Source organism: Scyliorhinus torazame, chromosome 10 (assembly GCF_047496885.1).
Source record: "Scyliorhinus torazame isolate Kashiwa2021f chromosome 10, sScyTor2.1, whole genome shotgun sequence".
In the NCBI taxonomy this organism is placed as follows: Eukaryota; Metazoa; Chordata; class Chondrichthyes; order Carcharhiniformes; family Scyliorhinidae; genus Scyliorhinus; species Scyliorhinus torazame.
The window spans coordinates 45853986-45867352 of NC_092716.1; the positions used below are offsets into that span (position 1 = coordinate 45853986).

At 43.4% G+C, this 13367-nt stretch overlaps 1 protein-coding gene across 3 annotated transcripts in view; it reads left to right on the forward strand.

Annotated features, from left to right (window-relative positions):
- Positions 1–1066: 1066 nt before the first annotated feature.
- tcf25 (TCF25 ribosome quality control complex subunit) overlaps positions 1067–13367 on the forward strand; it is a 51307-nt gene continuing 39006 nt past the window's right edge. The window contains exons 1-8 of one of the 3 annotated variants that reach the window (XM_072518063.1): positions 1067–1360; positions 4342–4521; positions 5147–5221; positions 6289–6407; positions 9130–9195; positions 9469–9551; positions 10052–10182; positions 12654–12753. In XM_072518063.1, the coding sequence (XP_072374164.1) occupies positions 1190–1360; positions 4342–4521; positions 5147–5221; positions 6289–6407; positions 9130–9195; positions 9469–9551; positions 10052–10182; positions 12654–12753 (925 nt within the window). In that variant the 5' untranslated portion in view covers positions 1067–1189. The remainder of the gene's footprint in view (positions 1361–4341; positions 4522–5146; positions 5222–6288; positions 6408–9129; positions 9196–9468; positions 9552–10051; positions 10183–12653; positions 12754–13367) is intronic. The other 2 variants (XM_072518062.1, XM_072518064.1) reach the window with 2 other exon arrangements.

Below are 13367 nucleotides of genomic sequence, written 5' to 3' on the forward strand. Positions count from 1 at the left end.
AGAATCCCTAGTGCAGGAGGCCATTCAGCCCATCGAGTCTGCCCCAGCCCTTGGAAAGAGCACCCTAATTAAGCCCACACCGCCACCCGATCTATCTCAGTATACCACCTCTAATTCCATGCGATTTAATTTTACACATTAATCTCTTATGCGGGCTGCATGGTAGCACAGTGATTAGCACTGTGGCTTCACAGTGCCAGGGTCCCAGGTTCAATTCCTGGCTTGTGTGACTGTCTGTGCGGAGTCTGCACGTTCTTCCTGTGTCTGCATGGGTTTCCTCCGGGCGCTCTGGTTTCCTCACACAAGTCCAGAAAGACATGCTGTTAGGTGGATTGGACATCCTGAATTCTCCGTGTGTGTCCTCGAACAGGCGCCGGAATGTGGCGACTCGGGGCTTTTCACAGTAACTTCATTGCAGTGTTAATGTAAGCCTACTCGTGACAGTAAAGATTATTATCCCCACCTAACCTTGTTCTATGTGCTTCAATTTTGCTCCAATTTCATTTATTTTCCCTCTACCCTTTTTCGTCTTTCAAACCAATTTCAATTTCCAATATTTGCTAGTCATCCAAATTTGAAAGAAATACTTTGTGAAACGTGTGGGAATTAGAGAATTTACAGTGCAGGAGGCCAACTGACCCGGGGAAACCCACGCAGACATGGGGAGAAAGTGCAAACTCCACAGTGACCCAAAGCTGGAATTTAAGCCGGGACCCTGGGCCTGTGAGGCAGCAGTGCTAACCCCTGTGCTACCGTGCCGCCCAAGTGAGGGGAGGGGCGGGTAGAGGGAGGGGCCGAATCTCAACAGTTTTTTTATTCAAATGTTTTGGAAAATCCAAATTGGATTGCTGCCAAACTGCCGTCTTATCTTTGTTTTCAAAACAAGCCACCCCGCTCTACTCGCGCCCCCCCCCCCCCCCAATTATCGCCCCTCCCCCTGCAAGCCCCACCCCCTACTGGCCCGTTCCCTCATTCGTCCCACTCTCTCGCTCCGCCCCTCACTGGCCCCTTCACCTCCGCCTGCCCCGCCCCCTTCACTCGTCCCGCTCCCTTCCCTCACTTCCGGCCACCTCGCGCGAGTACCGGAGCCGCTGACGGGCGGGTTTCCGGTGAGTGTGGCGCAGACTCAGAGCCGCGCTCCCGACAGGGGGACTGGTCCCGATCTTGACCCCGCTCCCGGGGCGACGCCATGTCAACCCGGAGCCTGCGGAAACTGCGCGGGGAGCGGGTTCAGGAACCGCTCGGTCACTGTGCCGCCGCCGACGAGGAGGAGGAGGAGCGGCCGCTCGAACCCGCGCCGACCCGAAAACAGCGGAGGAACAAGAAAAATAAAGCAGCAGCTGGAGACGTGTACCAGCTGGTGAGAGAGGAGTGGACGGGGTAGGAGAGCAGGGGGGAAACAGGGGAGGGGAGAGCAGGAGGAGGATGGTGGGGAGAGAGCAGGGGGAGAGGAGGAGGATGCAGGGGGATGGGAGTGGGCGAAATTAGGGGACCGGAGGGGAGGAAGTTGGGGGACGGGAAGGGAACGGTGGGATGGAATGGGTGGAAGACAGTGGGGAGGGGAAGGTGGCGAGGATGGGATGGAGGAAGAGGGGGCGAGAGAATGTGGGTGGATGGAGGGGAGGGGGCTGAGAGTTGCGGGAGTTGGAGGGGAGAGAGCTGGTATGAGGAGGTGTGGGAGGCAGCGGGGGGGGGGGGCAATGGGGTGAGGGGGGCAATGGGGTGAGGGGGGCAACCGGGTGAGGGAGCAGCAGAGTGAGAGGTGGCACAATGGTTAGCACTGTTGCTTCACAGCGCCAAGGTCTGGGGTTCGATAGCCGCTGGGATCACTGTGGGGAGTCTCACGTTCTCTCCGTGTCTGCGTGGGTTTCCTCCGGGTGCTCCAGTTTCCTACCACAAGTCCCGAATGACGTGCTATTAGGTGAATTGGGCATTCTGAATTCTCCCTCTATGTACCTGAACAGGTGCCGGAGTGTGGAGACTCTGGGATTTTCACAGTAACCATTGCCGTGTTTGTAGTAGTAATATAAGCTTCCTTGTGACGATAATACAAATTATTGGGTTACTATTATTAGGTGCCGATGGAGCAGTGGGATGCGAGGTGATGGGGCAGTGGGTGAGAAAGGGGTGAATAGGTTGAGAGATGGATGGGGTGTGAGAGAGAGGGAGAGGATCAGAGTTAAGATGTACTAGAGTTGCATGAAGTGGGAGATTGTTATGCCTAGTGAATGGAGTTGTACCTTTTTACACTGGACATGTCAAAAGTACTTTAATTACATTTATGTAGTTGAGAGGTCAGTGTGTTAGCAATGGAAATTTTCAGCAAATTGATGAATTGTTTATTTTGAATGAAGAGATGTACACTTAGAACTGATGCTGATATATAATTACTGTGTGGGGCCCATGTCCATCTATGTCCTTGACCTCAGTTTAACAGCCAAACATTTGCCCAACTTTAAAAAAATATATATATATATCTTTATTGTCACAAGTAGGCTTACATTAACACTGCAATGAAGTTACTGTGAAAAGCCCCTAGTCGCCACATTCCGGCGCCTGTTCAGGTACACGGAGAGAGAATTCACAATGTCCAAATTACCTAACAGCACATCTTTCAGGACTTGTGGGAGGAAACAGGAGCACCCGAAGGAAACCCACGCAGACACGGGGAGAAGTGCAGTCTCCGCACAGACAGTGACCCAAGTGGGGAATCGAACATGGGACCCTGGTGTGCTATGAAGCGACAATGTTAACCACTGTGCTGCCACAACTTGGGTTATTTTGAGTTGCAAAAGCTATCATTGTACATGCCCAAGAACAGCCCTGCATTTTCGGAATAAGTGGAGTGTCTGAGTGTTTTGATATACGAGTGTTTTTGATATAATCAAGTTTTCTTTTGGTGCTGTACAATATATTTGAACCTTTTTTAAAATTTAGAGTACCCAATTAATTTTTTCAATTAAGGAGCAATTTAGTGTGGCCAATCCACCTAACATGCACATCTTTGGGTTGTGGGGATGAACCCACGCAAACACGGGAAGAATGTGCAAGCTCCACACACAAAGTGACCCAGGGCTGGGATTGAACCCGGGTCTTCAGTACCGTAGGCAGTAGTGCTAACCACTGCCACCAATACAGTTGAACATACTGATTATTCTCCCCTTTTTGACTTGTGGAATATTGAGATTTTGTTTTCTTGTACCTGAATAAAAAATAATTTTACCCTGCCTCTGATAAAATTCGGCAAAATTTGGCTCCAACTTCACCTACAGATTTGCTGATGACACAATCGAAGGGGGTCAATCTCGAACAACGATGAGTCAGAGTACAGGAGGGTGATGGCGTAATGACAACAACCTCTCCCTCACATCAGCAAAACTAAAGAGCTGGTCATTGATTTCAGGAAGTGAAGTATCGCCCACACCCCTGTCTGCATCAACGGGGCCGAGGTGCAAATGGTTGACAGCTTCAAATTCTGAGGTGTGCGCATCACCAACAATCTGTCCTGGCCCACCCATATCGACCAAGAAAGCACAACAGCATCTGTACTTCCTCAGGAAACTAAGGAAATTCGGCATATCCACAGTGACTTTTACCAAATTTTACAGATGCATCATAGAAAGCATCCTGTCTGGCTGCATCACAGCCTGATATGGCAGCTGCTCGACCCAAGACCGTAAAGATCTACAGAGAGTCGTGAACACAGCCAAGTCTATCACACAAAACCGTCCCCCCATCTATTGACTGTCTACACCTCCTGCTGCCTTGGGAACGGGCAGGAGATACAAAAGTCTGAGAATACGTACTAACAGGTTCAAAATCAGCTTTATCCCTGCTGTTTCCAGACTTCTAAATGACCCTCTTAAGGACTGAACTTAACAAATCTTCTTTATTGAGTAGTACTGTACTCCGTATGCTTCACCCGATGTATGTCCTGTGTTTTCTCATGTATGGAATGATCTGGATTGCACGCTGAACAATACTTTTCACTATACCTCGGTACGTGTAACAAAAAATCAAATCCAAATAATGAAACTAAGGATTGAAAAGGATGTCCCTGGGTTATTCCATAACTTTAGTACCTTCAATTTTATGAGTATCAGTAGTAAACTCAGTATTTGTTGCTATGGATTTCAGTATTAGTGTGGCTATTTTAAATTCTTTCATTTAGGGCATAATGATGTAATCCTGATGAATTGATTACAGTATATGTAGTTATAGTACTTGAAAAAGCATTTACCATGAAAGAGTGAGAAATACAAAAGACAGTGGATCTTATGGCTGTAATAAATGGAGGTCAATAGAGCCTTATACGTTTTTGTACTTTTTCTGTTCCTGTAGATAAGTGATCCTGATGCAGTGAATGAGGAAAATCGTGCAGAAGAACGAAATGGTATAAGTCTGAGACTCAAAGACCCTTTGACTGGGGAGGATGATCAAACTCAGGCAACACAGAATTTAGAAAATGAAGAATTAGAAAAGGAAAAAGAAGAATTGGAAAATGAATCTGCCGTATTGCAGGTCAAATTTCAGCATTTGTATGTTTGGAGTTTAGTGATTAATTTCAAACTACAATGGTTTGTGACTTGTACTTCACCCCTGGGTCCTTGAAGAATTGTGCAGGAAAAACTTTTATACAACATGGTTTTTAATAGAAATACACCTTAAATCTAAATGAATTCACTGTGTTTGTTGGACTCCATAACAGAAGTTGTCTCTTTGCATTGTGCCAAATTTCATTACGACTGGCAGATCTCCAATAGTGTTGCTGATATAAATCCTGGAACAGGGTTATGATGCCCTTCTGAGATGGAGCAGTGTTTAACCCAATTTGGACGTTTTAATTCACTGCTCAAGTGATTCCCCATTGGGGAAACAGTCCAAATAATAAAAAAATGTATTTCCAAATTCAGGCCAATTGCGTATAAAATCCTCCGCAACGCTAGCTATTTTTGGAAAAAATAAAAGTTTGCCCTGTAACAAATGTGGTGGGTGGCATGAGGTTCAAAAGGTCCAACCCACCCATTCCTTTTACTGTTAAATGGTTGCTACACAAATCTTGAGGGTTTATGTTTGCATGTTTAAAAAGGACATTAGTTTATGTTTCATGGAATATCTCTGAAAAAAAAATTTTTTTGATTCTTAGACAAATTCAAATAACAAGCCCAAAAGGAAAAAAAAGCGAAAGAAAAACCGTACCAGTACTCCTGCTGATTTCCAGGTGATGATGTGAATGGTTGTTGTGAATGGTAATTAAGCAACACTTTGCAAATGTTATAATAATCGCTTATTGTCACAAGTAGGCTTTAATGAAGTTACTATGAAAAGGCCCTAGTCGCCACATTCCGGCGCCTGTTCGGGGAGGCCGGTATGGGAATTGAACCTGCACTGCTGGCCTTGTTACAAGCCAGCTATTTAGCCCACTGTGCTAAACCAGCCCCTGGTTAATACTAGTAACTAGTTTTCTATTTTAGTGCATCATCGAAGGGAAGAGAAGTGAGTGCAATGTTTGCTTCTAGTACTAAAAGTATTGTATTTACTTACAGGCTATTTTGAACTTTAAATGACCAACCTGAATAAGTCTCCTTTCTGCTGCAATCTTTTTTTTAAAAAAAATAAATTTACTTTTATTACAAACTTGTATAAAAATAGGTTACAGCAAATAAACACCCCGGGAAACATACCTCCCAGCAATCAACTATACAGTCTGTACAAATTTTTTCCCTTTTTCACCCCCCCTCACCCCCCTCAAATCAAACACGGTCACAAACATCCCCACCTTTTCTCAAACTCCCCTGCAGAGCCCCTTAACTAATACTTTATCTTCTCCAACCGAAGGAGGTTGTACAGGTCACCCAACCAAGCCGCTACCCCTGGTGGCGAAGCCGACCGCCACTCCAGCAAAATTTGCTGCCGTGCAAACAGGCGAAGGCCACGTCATCGGCCTTCCTCCTCTCTATGAGCTTCGGCTTCTCTGAACCCCCAAATATTGCCACCAAAGGGTCCGGGTCCAACTCGTCCACTATCCTGGCTATGACCACGAACACGCCCGTCCAGAATCTTCCCGATTTTTCGCAACCCCAAAACACATGCGCGTGATTCGCTGGCCCCTGCCCACACCTCGCACTCATCCTGTGCACCACCTAAACTGTATCAGGCTCATCCTTGCACAAGAGGAGGTCTCGTTTACCCCACGCAGTGTCTCACTCCATACTCCCCAAATGCTTCAGTCTTAACAATAAGTGGAGTTGTCCTGCAAAGTCTTTCAAGGTGTTTGTCCTCTTTCAGGAAGGTGCTACTGATGACATTGATAGCATTCTACAAGAGATTGATGGATCCAACGGTTTCCAGTACCAAACACACACTGTCAGTGCAGAAACCAGACCATTGTTGTATGTTGAACATAGGTGAGGAATAAAATCAAATTTTGATCAAGTAGGAGCTATAATGTTGGTTTTGGCATTTTGACAAATGGGTGGCATCAATTTGTGAACATTGTTGCCTTTTTATGAGGTTAAGTTATTTAATTTACTGTACACACTGACTAGATGGCACACTCTCGCCTTGGAAACTTATCCGGGAAATCCAAGAAAGTATTTTTTGTTGGTTATGCTCTGGTCATATTTTTAAACTTATTAAGATAGTTAAGGCAAGGGACAAAGGTTTACCTGAGGCAATTTAGTAAGAATGCGTACAGAACAAGAGTAGATCTGAATGGGTTGTTAGGATTCAAAGGATACGAGATGCAAGGTACGAAAGAAAGGTATCATCGGGAAGGTTGTGACAACTGGAAAACTTTAGGGACATTGGATTCTAAGTATCGGGCAATTTAAGGGTTAAAAGCCTGGGGTTAGAGTGTGTTTGACTGCAGTGGTAATTTTTTTTCAAGAAATAATTCTTTTTGTAGGGCCTGGGTGCTTTTAGCAGCCAGAAGGTGAAATTGACAAATATGTTTTATCAGTCTGGACTAAGGGACTGGGAAAGTCTCGGGGGAGTTTGTGTGCTTTGCAGCCTGCTGAGATCTTTGCCGTGTGGAGCCAATGAACGCAGAGAGACATTTTGAAAAACTTTAGGTTTTGAAGAAGGCTTTGGAGAGAGGAATTAAATTCTGATTGGGCTGGTGCTGAATCCACAATTTGGATTGGATTTGTTTATTGTCACGTGTACCGAGGTACAGTGAAAAGTATTTTGCTGGGAGCAGCTCAAACAGACCTTTTAGTACATGATAAGAAAAGAAAATACATAATAGGGCAACACGAGGTACACACCGGCATCGGGTGAAGCATACAGGTCAGTCCATAAGAGGGTCATTCGGGAGTCTGGCAACAGCTGGGAAGAAGCTGTTTTTGAATCTGTTAGTGCGTGGCACTATCTCCTGCCCGATGGAAGAAGTTTGAAGAGTGTGTAGGCCGGGCGGGAGGGGTCTTTGATTATGCTGCCCGCTTTCCCAAGGCAGCGGAGGTGTAGGTAGAGTCAATGAATGGGAGGCGGGATTGTGACATGGACTGGCCTGTGTTCACAACTCTCTGTAGTTCCTTACTGTTTTGGGCTGACCAATTGCCATACCAAGCTGTGATGCAGCCAGATAGGATGGTGCATCTGTAAAAGTTGTTAAGAGTCAGTGTGGACATGCCAAATGTCCTTAGTTTCCTGAGGAAGTATAGGTGCTGTTGTGCTTTCTTGGTGGTAACATGACATGGGTGGACCAGGACAGATTTTGGTGATGTGCACCCCTAGGATTTGAAGCTGTCAGCCATCTCCACCTCGGCCCCGTTGATGCAGACAGGGATGTGTACAGTACTTTGCTTCCTGAAGTCAGTGACCAGCTCTTTAGTTTTGCTGGCATTGAGGGATGGATTGTTGTCGTTACAGCACTCCACTAGATTCTCTATTCTCTATCTCCCTCATGTATTCTGACTCGTCAGATTTTTCCCACATTAAGATAAGTTGACAGCTGTATGTTTCTTTTGTTTAATGGAAATTTGAGTAGTAGTGTTTAAGGGGTTCTTTTTGGGTGTGAAGTTTAAAAAGTTTAATGTTCTACTCATAATGTGGTGTTTTAAAAATACCAAAGCCTTATTTATTCATGCAATCACTCCTGGAACGAATCATTCTTTCCGCGTAGTCTTAAAAATAAGCTAAAATATTGGAGTCTGGTATATTGGGATCTGGTCTGGGATCGTAATAAGGTGTATAAAGTAGTTTACTTTTCTTAATTCTAAAAGCTAAAATATAGAGATGAAGTTAATCAAGTCTGGGAGAGAGCAGTTCTAACAAAATTGAGTAAGATAAGGGAGAGATTAATGGCAAAAATGTATTTAAGAGGATACTGAAACGTATACAAGGAGTGGCTTTAGACCTGGGCCAAAAGCAGGAATAGCTGCTTAACTCTCAGTAAGCAATGTGAAGGAAGCCAGATTTGAAAAGCAAACTACCAGTTAACATCAGAAGCAACCCCAACCAACATGAAGGCACTGTGGTAATAGTTACTAGATTTTTATAGATTTTAAAATCTATAAAGTGTTGTAGAACAGATTGGGGAGCGTTAGCTATGAGGCGATTTCAAGTTAAGATTGTTTGGACCTTTGTAAAGTAAAGTCGCCATAGACCCTTGGCTGCTTTCGCCTTTGAGCGGGTGGGGGAGCTGACTGGTGGTGATTTAACCTGAGGATCACCACAGTTGTTTCAAGTTTCACTTCTAGGATTTGAGCAACCGTGCCCATAACAAGAAGTCAGGAGGCTGCGGATTCAAGTTCCACTCCAGAAACTTGAGTATTGAGGGAGTGTTGCACTGTCAAAATCCCATCAGCTCTCAGGTGGATTGAAAAGATCCCATGATACTACTTAAAGAAGAGCAGGAGTTCTCCCCAGTGTCCTGCGCAGTATCTATCCCTCAACTAATATCACTAAAATAGATTATCTATGATCATCACTTTGCTGTCTGTAGAAGTTTTCTGTAAGCAAATTGCCTGCTTTGTTTTGGATATTACAATGCTTCAAAAGTACTTAATTGGCTGTGAAACGCTTTGGGACATTCTGAGATTGTGAAAACCATTATATCAACTCAAGCCTTCCATTTTTCTGTTCTCTATCTCCTACTTAGCATAAATTAACTTTTATTTCCTGCAGGAATTTGAATCCAGAAACTGAACTAAAGAGGTATTTTGGGGCTCGAGCAGTTCTTGGAGATCAAAGGTGAGCTAATTTATCATGCAGGTGTTGTGAACTATGAACCATGGTTTTCAACGTGTTTGAATTGTGGTATCTGATATATTCTTGCATTATCTAATTTTAATCTCGTGTTTAATTCAATAATTTTTGTGTAAGTGGGGAAATTTTTTAAAGTTTTGATTTCTGCTTAAATTGTCTTTAATTCTGTGTGCTATTTGCTGAAATATTTTTGACTTTTTAATTGAGGTAAAGCTTTCAAGATTTACTACTTTTTCCACTTAAAATCTTTCAAATCAGGTCAAAGCAGCGGCATCGTTCATTGCACAGGAGTACGTGGCTCACAACACCAAAAGATACTTGGCCACGATACACTAAAACAGGTAAATATATGTTAGCTACCTATACTGTTTTATCAAATAAGTGGCTTCACAGTGCAACTCGGTTAAAACTGATTCAGTTCGGCTACCTTTAGACAATGAAGAATGGTGTGTGAATGTCTACCAAACTACTGGCATATAAGAAATGCAACAAAAGCAGCTATGTAGTAAAATAATTCGCACTTTTGAAATTGCATTGTTTTAATGTTTGCTGCTTCCCTTCCACCCCCAACACAAAAATAGACATTGTTCAACTATCTAACATGATACTACACATTATTTAATAATCTTTATTAGTGTCACAAGTGGGCTTACATTAACACTGCAATGAAGTTGCTATGAAAATACCCGAGTTGCCACACTACAGCGCCTGTTCGGGTACACTGAGGGAGAATTCAGAATGTCCAATTCACCTAACAGCACTTCTTTCGGGACTTGTGGAAGGTATTACAGTAGTGTTGAAAATCAGAATCAATCCAGAACTTTTGCTTTGTCACAAATAGGGATTTCGATGCAGCTGCTAGAGACAAAGGGAGGAGCTCAGTATTTTAGCTTTGAACACAATCGGGATTATCAACAGGCCCAGTTCAAGTTCTTGGATGCAGTAGATTCTATGGATCCAAATAACATTCTGGTAGGTTGTCAATAGATGATCACAAATTAAAGCATGTGACAATCAAATTACCTGATTTAGGAAAGAAAGGAAAACGGTTATAGCATTGTCTAAATTGTCTTTTAAGATTTCACTATGTATCTACAGTTGTACTGCTGAGTCGGGAACAAATCAGATGTATCCATTATAGGCTAAATATGCTCATTCTTTAAGCATTTGCATAAGAATTCTAGATTGTTATAGAGGTTGTTTACAAAGTTCATGCTCTACTAGAAACTGACCAGAAACTGAACACGACTGGCCATATAAATACTGTGGCTACAAGAACAGGTTAGAGGCGAGGAATCCTACGCCGAGTAATTCGCCTCCTGACTCCCAACAGCCTGTCCACCATCTATAAAGCACAAGTCAGGAGTATAATGGAATGCTCTCTACTTACCTGGATGAGTGCAGCTCTAATAAACCCTCAAGAAGCTTGACACCATCCAGGACAAAGCAGCTAATTTGACTGGTATTCTTTCCACAAACATTCACTCCCTCCAACAGCGAACAGTAGCAGCAGTGTGTACTATCTGCAGGATGTACTGCATGAACTCACCAAGGCCCTTTAGGCAGCACCTTCCAAACCTGTGACCGCTACCATCTAGAAAGCAAGGGCAGCGGATACCTGGGAACACCACCATCTGGAGGTTCCCCTCCAAGTCACTAATCATCCTGACTTGGAAATGTATTGCCGTTCCTTCATTGTTGCTGGTTAAGAATCCCTCCCTAATAGCACTGTGGGTGTACCTACACCTCAGGGACTGCAACGGCTCAAGAAGCCAACTCACTACCATCTTCGCAAGAGCAAGTAGGGATGGGAATCTCAAACCTCTCATTCTATACAGATTGCAAATGCTGGTGAGGGCAGTTATTTCAAGTTTCATTTCTAGGATTTGAGCAAGTTGGCATTTCCCATCAACCGTGCCCATAACAAGAAGTCAGGAGGCTGCGGATTCATGTCCTGCTCCAGAAACTGAGGGAGTGTTGCACTGTCCTTTGCAGGAAGTTGAACCAAAATCTTATCAGCTCTCTGGATTGAAAAGATCCCATGATATTACTCAAAGAAGTTCTCCCCAGTGTCCTGCACAGTATCTATCCCTCAATTAATATCACTACAACAGATTGTCTATGATCAGCACTTTGCTGTCTGTGGAAGTTTACTGTCTGCAAATTGCCTGCTTTGTTTTGGATATTACAATGCTTCAAAAGTATTTAATTGGCTGTGAAACGCTTTGGGACGTCCTGAGATTGTGAAAACCATTATATCGACTCAAACCTTTTTTTCTGTTCTCTATCTCCTACTTCCAGAATCATAGAATTTACAGTGTAGAAGGAGGCCATTCGGCCCATCGGGTCTGCACCAGCCTTTGTAAAGAGTACCCTACTTAAGCTCACACCACCACCCTATCCCCGTAACCCAATCAGCCTACCTAACTTTTAGGACACTAAGGGGAAATTTATCATGGCCAATCCACCTAGCCTGCACATCTTTGGACTGTGGGAGGAGACCAGAGCACCCGGAGGAACCCACACAGACACTGGGAGAACGTGCAAACTCCACACAGACAGTCACCCGAAGTCGGAATTGAACCCTGGAGCTGTGAGGCAGCAGTGCTAACCACTGTGACACCGTGCCACATAAATTAACTTTAATTTCCTGCAGGAATTGGAATCCAGAATCCTGGACAATATCCCTCAACTAATATCATAAAACAGATTATCTATGATTATCACTTTGCTATCTGTGGAAGTTTACTGTGCACAAATTGCCTGCTTTGTTTTGGATATTACAATGCTTCAAAAGTACTTAATTGGCTGTGAAACGCTTTGGGACATCCTGAGATTGTGTAAACTCCCACAACCTGTGAATTAATTTTAAAAAGTCAAATATCCAATTGCTATGCCCACAATTCTATCACAGTAGTAGCATCTAACCACTAAAAACTATATATTGTACCTTGCATATTCTACCTAGAAAATTAATCTGTGAACTTCCAAAGGCATTTCTTAAAGTTATGATTCCTTGCTAACCTGTACATATGGCATTGATAGTGTTAATATTGGTTTTGCAGAATACAGTCTGTGAACATTAGAATCACAGGCCCTGAACTAACTGACGCTCCTCTTCTCCTTCCGTGCCCTCTCACCTTGTTCAATGCTCAGTTTAGTGGTACAACGATTACAACCAGTGTTTTCTGACCTTGTTATTCCTAATCTTGATCCATATTCATTCTATTTCCTGATTTTTAGAGTCATCAGAAGACCAGCAGTAAGGAAAACACTCCTTCACCAATGTTTTTTAACTGCTTGCTACTTTTAAAAAAGAATACTAAAATGAATAGGAGCCAGATCTCCAACTAAACACATCTTGTCAATAACGAGCTACTTGTATGTTGTGCGACACTTTAGTCAATAGATTGTTGTTACTATCAACTCTTCCCTGATTCTAGGCATTACTCCGTGTGAACCCACATCACATTGACTCTCTTTTGCAACTAAGTGACATCTGTCGGATGCAAGAGGATCAGGAAATGGCACGTGATCTAATTGGTGAGAGGCGGCTGTAATTTCAATACCAAATTGTTAATACATTGCCATTGAGAAGAATAGTTCCTTACCAGTTGGCAGTGCTTTTTCTCTTTCCCCCAGCACTTATGGTCTAGAGAATAACAGACCCTGCCTACTTACATCTGGCTGCAGTTCACAACTTACCTGGCTGAAATTAGGAAAACGTTGGTTCTTAAACATAGTTGCAAGCTTCAATGAGGATTTGAATTAATCTCCCATCTGTGTAGCCATTTGATTTGCTAACGCTGTTTAAATAACCTAGTCATGTTTAAATGTTTTTTTTTGTTCACTGGATGTGCGCATCACTGGCTGGGCCAGCAATTATTGCCCTTGAGAAGTGGAACCTTGTACTTCAATTTCCCACAGGAGTTGCATTGCCATAAAATGTATAACTTTGAATAAAGTACCTAGAGGTACTTGATGCAGTACCTCGAGGTACTGTATCAAGTTATGACTGATTTATTCTAACTTGATTGAAGTCACTGTTCCATTAGTAAATTTGGGTAATCAAATTGTTTGTAGTCTTTAATAGGCTGAATTGTTTGGCTGGGTTTTATACAGTTACTCGGTGGGCATAAGTTGATTGAGAGTTGTCA